Here is a 5,667-nt window from a genome sequence, read left to right as displayed (position 1 = left end):
AAAAAAAGAATACAAAACTTAAAAAAAAATAAAAATAAAATTCAGAACCTGGGCTAGATGAACAGCTTAGAATCACAGATTCAAGGGGATCCCACCCTCACTATCCAAACCCTTTCCATGGATCTCCTCCAGGGAGTGTTTGTGAGACACACTGGGGACAGAGCAGGACACCTGAAGGAGCTCTCCCTCTGTGGTGCAGGTGTGTGCAGCCTGCCAAGGTTGGAAGGTAGGACAGAGAACTAGAGAAATATATTCATGCTTTCCACACTGCAGGAGCATGGGGGGAGAAGGGGATGGGCACACAAAACCACCGGCACCCTGCACTCCTTTTTTATGATGTGAAGCAAAAACCATGTGCCAGGAACAAGAAACTCGTCCCTATTTCTGCTTCTCAGTGTTCATTCCATTTGTCATTTCTTTCTTTAATTTTTAATAGTTTTAGTGTCACTTGATCCACATATCAAACTCATTCCTTTCTTTTTCTTTTTGCCTTTATCTTTCATGTCTGTTTCCTAGCCTTATCTTCAACTGGTTTTGTTTCTTTATATTCACGATTTTTATTCCCAGACTAACTAGCCTCTCTCTCCTTGACAAAGAGCATCTTTAGATTTCTACAGGCAACAGCAGAGACACTTGAAGATACATAATACTGGACTTGTCAACAATCCCTAAAGTCAACATCCTTAATTCACACTTGCCTTCAGTTGTGGTGACTCATTGTGATCCTCAGCCTGCCCCCTTCGACAGTAGGCTTTTCTGACACAGGAGCAATCACACTGTGGGGAGGCTACAGCGGCACCTCCACCAAGCAGTAATACCTACCGTCTGCGGAAAAGTGATCCACGACTAAGAATCCTGAGGAGTCCTGGTGGCACAATGGCTAAAATGTGTGGCTGCTAACCAAGAGGTTGAGAGCTCAAACCCAACAGCTACGCTGTGGGAGAGATGTGGCAGCCTGTTTCTATACAGCTTTACCATCTTGGAAATCCGATGGGGGCAGAGCTACTCTGTCCCATGGGGTCGACATGAGCCAGAATTGATTCAATGACAGTGGGTTTAAGAATCTTAAATCTGAACATAGGCTTCCCCAAGAGAACCTCACCCCAAACAGCAGGTAGATTTGAGTAGGCGCTGGTGAAAGCTCAATAAGAGACCTACCTGCTCCGGAGTCATCTTCTGCAGCTCGTTCTCCCAAGCTGCCTGGTCATCGTCCAAGTTGTAGGAAGCTGGTGGAGTGAGGCCACGAAGGATCAGGGGGTCTCGCTCATGGCAGAGGGCTGTCAGGTGTCCAATATACAACTTTAATTTGCTTCTATTTTGGTCAAGTTCTAAGAGGGGCTGGATGATCTGAGGTTGAAAAAAAATACATACAAAGTTAAGGTCAACCTGAAAGGTAAAGCTCCCATCTTCTTTATGACACCCAAGTCAAAGCTCCTAATCACTATCCAAGCCTCAGGATGAGAAAGAGCAGCGGCCCTGTACTGCTACACATTCCCACTGCCACACCCAGCCCCCACTGTGGGAGGCAGGGAGAGAGTGCCGCTTAGATGGCAACAGGAGGCCAAGCCTTCTGTATTTAGACTGAAGGGAAAGCACGCGGCTGACTTGTTTTTACAGAGGACATTCCCGACACAGAACGGTTCTAGCTGCCTCACAACGTCTCTTTCCGTTTATTTATGAGTCGGCTGCAAAAAAAATTGTTAGTGAAAAGTGCTCATCTGGAAGCCTGGACTACCCACATTTCATGTGTTCCTCCTGGAACGGAAACAAGGAAAAAAAATCTGTCTCGGGAGTAGGTGTGCATGTTTTTCTTGGCCAAGGGATGTGATGAGTGAACTCATTATGAAAGTTGCCTCATCCTGGCTTCAGCTCCCTCACTCATCTCACGGCGGTTTCCCGAGAATCTGTATAAACACTGACAGACACATTCTTATGTAACACACCAAACACCTGACTCGCAGCCAAGGCCTCTCTGAGATGCGCTTCATTGTTACAGCGGCCCCAGGCTTTTCTTCAGTAACAGCCCTGCTCTGCAGGGACTCTCTCTTCTCTGTGCCCTGGATGAGGAACCAACACTTGGACTCCTTTTGCAAGCACACTTACTAATTGATGACTTCTGCCCCAGAAAGTCATTTGACAGCTCTTGCGACCATCTCTGCCAGGTCTCTGGTAGTTTGTCAAAGCCTGGAGTGTTTGGGGGGAGTTGAGCCAGACCTCCTGTCTCTGAACCCTGAAGAGGAAGCCAGCATCTCTGGATGCACAGCAGCTGGGCTGCCGAGCCCAGCCAGAGTGCTGGAGTCTCAGAATGCTCCCAGGGCTCACGAGGCAGAGGTGTACACCTGCTGCATGCCATCGGGCTGGCGTTTTCCATCAGCAGGACACCCCTGACCCACCTGACGAATACAGAACTCCATAATCTTCACGTCACAACAGAAACAAGGCCTGGTATCACTTCCCACAGCAGCAGATTCCTCCCAGGCCTGCTCCAAAGATGGGCCCCACTGCTTCCCTTCATCGCTTCTTCAGAGATTTGGGGGGGTGTGTGTCGATCATGAAAGTAACACAGAGTCCTACTTCTGACAATTAGGAAAGAAAGAGTACTCATTTACAACACTGGTGGTTTTCTTCGAGGTACCTTTATAAAAGAACCACCACCAGACCCGCTACCACCGAGTCACTCCGATTCAGGTGACCCCTTGGCCAGGGTGGAACTGCTCGCTATGGTTTCTGAGATGGACGGAACCTGGACAGGAGCAAAGGGCTGCATCTTTCTTCCTCGGAACAGCTGGTGGGTTTGAGCTGCTCACCTGACATCTAACTCTTGGCCCCACCAGGGCTCCCTGGTCTCTTCATAAACGTTGAACGATCCACTTTGAACATCATCACACCTCGTATTTAGTTTGATACATGATTCTTTTAACATTATACTGTGAGTTCTCTGCATAATAGTCCCAGAAACCATGACTTCTCATGACCGCAAAATTAATGCCCTATAATTCTTTGTTTCTGGTGCAATTTCTATGAAATAATGAATGTAAAGAGAATGAAGAACACGAGTTCAGTGTTAAAACAGGACGGGCTCTCCACTCCAATAAAGAGTGACAGTCTCAGAAACCCACAGGGCAGTTCTACCCGTCCTATCGGGTGGCCATGACTCGGCACTGACTTGCTGCTGGCAGGGAGTGTGGTTTGAGTGTGGCTTAATAACGGGATCAGAGTTTGTGTTCTCCCTTAAGAGAAAGGAAGGACTAATAGGGCTTGATAAACTGTGGAAGCTGGGGCCTGCGTAGTCCAATCGGAAGAAAAGGGGTCAAGTTATCATTATTTTTTGTCTACACATACACACACCCTCTATCAGGGTGAAGGTTACACACTTACTTAAATATTGCTGTGGAAGGCTCCCAGATTGTAAAAACTAACTCCCCAACCCCAAACTCAAAGCCACTGAGTCAATTCTGACTCACAGGGACCCTGTAAGACCAGGAAGAACTGCCTTGTGGGTTTTCAATACTGTAACTCTTTCTGGGAGCAGAAAGCCTCAACTTACTCTCACAAAGTGGCTGACAGTTTTGAACTACTGACCTTGCAGGTAGCAGCCCAACACATGCCACCAGGGTTCCTGTTCAGGCACCACAAGAAACCCCAAATTAGCATGCTCCTAGTCCCAGTTCTTTGCTGGAACTCCTATCTCTGACAGACACCAGTATCACCACTAATCGCAGAAGGCAGATTGTTCCAATAAGGGGAGGATTTAGAGGGTGGGGAACTTGGAAATTTTCTTTTTTATTAACAAACAGTATTAACCTCTCCCCATATTATATTTTATTCCTTACTATAAATGCATATCTTTTAAAAAATTTAGAAAGAATTCCAAAATGCAGTCTTTCAAAGCAATCTAGAGGCGGTGTTTCCTAAAATATGTGTTCACTTAGCACTTCAGAGACTAAACTTTCCAGACTGTTGTCCCAAGATGCCAAATGCCGAGTGATAGTCCTACATTAAAATTTTTTTAACCTTGTGCCTCCCTGTCTTCTTTGACAGACGCGTTGGTGTGTGTGCGCACACGCTTCAACAAGCTGTGGAAGCACTGGAAGCACTTACTCGTCTATGCCAGGACATTTGAAAGTCAGCTACTTGGCCAATTAACTGAAAGAGATCCATCCATATTTGCGCCCACTTCAATGAAATGTGACTCAACGGAATGCTCAAATTATAGAACAGTATCCTTGATATCACATATAAGAAAAAGTTCACTGAAGATCATCAACAACGGTTGCAGCAGAACATTGTAGGGAGCTGCCAGAGGTTCAGGCTGGATTCAGAAGAGGGTGTGAAACAAGGGATAGCGTTGCTGATGTCAGATGGATCTTGGCAGAGAATAGCAGAAAGATGTTTACTTGTGTTTTACTGACTATGGCAAGGCACTGGACTGTATGGATCATAACCAACTATGGATAACCCTGAGATGAGTGGGAATTTCAGAACATTTCATTGTGCTCATGTGGATCAAGAGGCAGTTGAGTGAACAGAACAAGGGAATACTGTATGGTTTAAAATCAAGAAAGGTGTGTGGCAGGGTGGTAGCCTATTGCCTTACTTATTCAATCTATATGCTGAGCAAATAATCAGAGAAGCTGGACTACATGAAGAAAAATGTAGTGTCAGGATTAGTGGAAGGCTTATTAACAACCTGTGATCTGCAGATGACACAACCTTGCTTGCTGAAAGTGAGTAGGTCTTGTAGGGCTTGCTGATGAAGATCATGAATTGCAGCCTTCAGTATGGATTACAATTCAATGTAAGGAAGCCCCAAATTCTCACAACTGGATCAATAGATAACATCATGATAAATGGAGAAAAGGTTGAAGTTAAGGTTTATTTCTTGTTTGGGTCCATAATCAATGCTCGTGGAAGCAGCAGTCAAGAGATCAAAAGACGTGCTACACAAGACCTCTTCTGAGTTGAGAAGCAAGGGTGTTATTCTGAGGGTTAAAGAATGCCTGACTCAAGGAATGGTATTTTTTATTGCCTCATATGAATGCCAAAGTTAGACATTGAATAAAAAAATGCCAAAGAAGAATCAATGCCTTTGAATTAAGTAAGGTGCTGGAGAAGAATACTGAAAGTACCACGAACTGCTAAAAACACAAACTGATCTATCTTAGAAGTACAGCCAGAGAGCTCCTTAGAGGCAAGAAAGGCAAGACTTTGTTTTGCATACTTTGGACATACTGTTAGGAGAGAGCAGTCCCCGAGAAGGACATCATGATGGGAAAGTGGAGGGACAGTGAAAATGCAGAAGGCCCTCAAGGAGATGGGCGGACCCATGGATACAACATGGGCTCAGGCACAGGAACAACTTTGAGGGTGCTACGGGTCGTGGCAGTATCTCAATCTGCTGTGCATAAGGTTGCTATGGGTCAGAACCGACCGTTGGCACCAAACAACAACATATAAATGCACGAGGGAGTACCAGAAAACCCCCACAACACACACCTGGAATTGTGCTGGGTGGAGCAGAGCTGTCCTAGTACGCATTTTCCCCGCTAGGCGAGCATCAAGCAACTCGCTCTGAGTTAGTGTGCCCAGTGGTGTCGCCTGGGAAGATTCTCTCTGGTCACAGTGAATTTTTTGTGTGAAAGCTGTTTCACTCGAACCTCATTTTTC

The 5,667-nt window shown here is 45.8% G+C and overlaps 1 protein-coding gene across 9 annotated transcripts in view; it reads right to left on the bottom strand.

Annotated features, from left to right (window-relative positions):
* Positions 1–5,667, bottom strand: part of ERC1 (ELKS/RAB6-interacting/CAST family member 1) — a 482,416-nt gene that overhangs the window by 46,968 nt on the left and 429,781 nt on the right. For 5 of the 9 annotated variants that reach the window (XM_045295888.1, XM_045295890.1, XM_004710293.2 and 2 more), the window contains one exon: positions 1,159–1,347. In XM_045295888.1, the coding sequence (XP_045151823.1) occupies positions 1,159–1,347 (189 nt within the window). Of the gene's footprint in view, positions 1–1,158; positions 1,348–5,667 lie in introns of those variants that run through there. The other 4 variants (XM_045295891.1, XM_045295892.1, XM_004710296.2 and 1 more) reach the window with 1 other exon arrangement.

This window comes from Echinops telfairi, unplaced genomic scaffold (assembly GCF_000313985.2).
Source record: "Echinops telfairi isolate 266 unplaced genomic scaffold, ASM31398v2 ScPeMD7_6273;HRSCAF=7185, whole genome shotgun sequence".
Lineage (NCBI taxonomy): Eukaryota > Metazoa > Chordata > Mammalia > Afrosoricida > Tenrecidae > Echinops > Echinops telfairi.
This window is presented reverse-complemented; position numbering and strand designations above follow the sequence as displayed.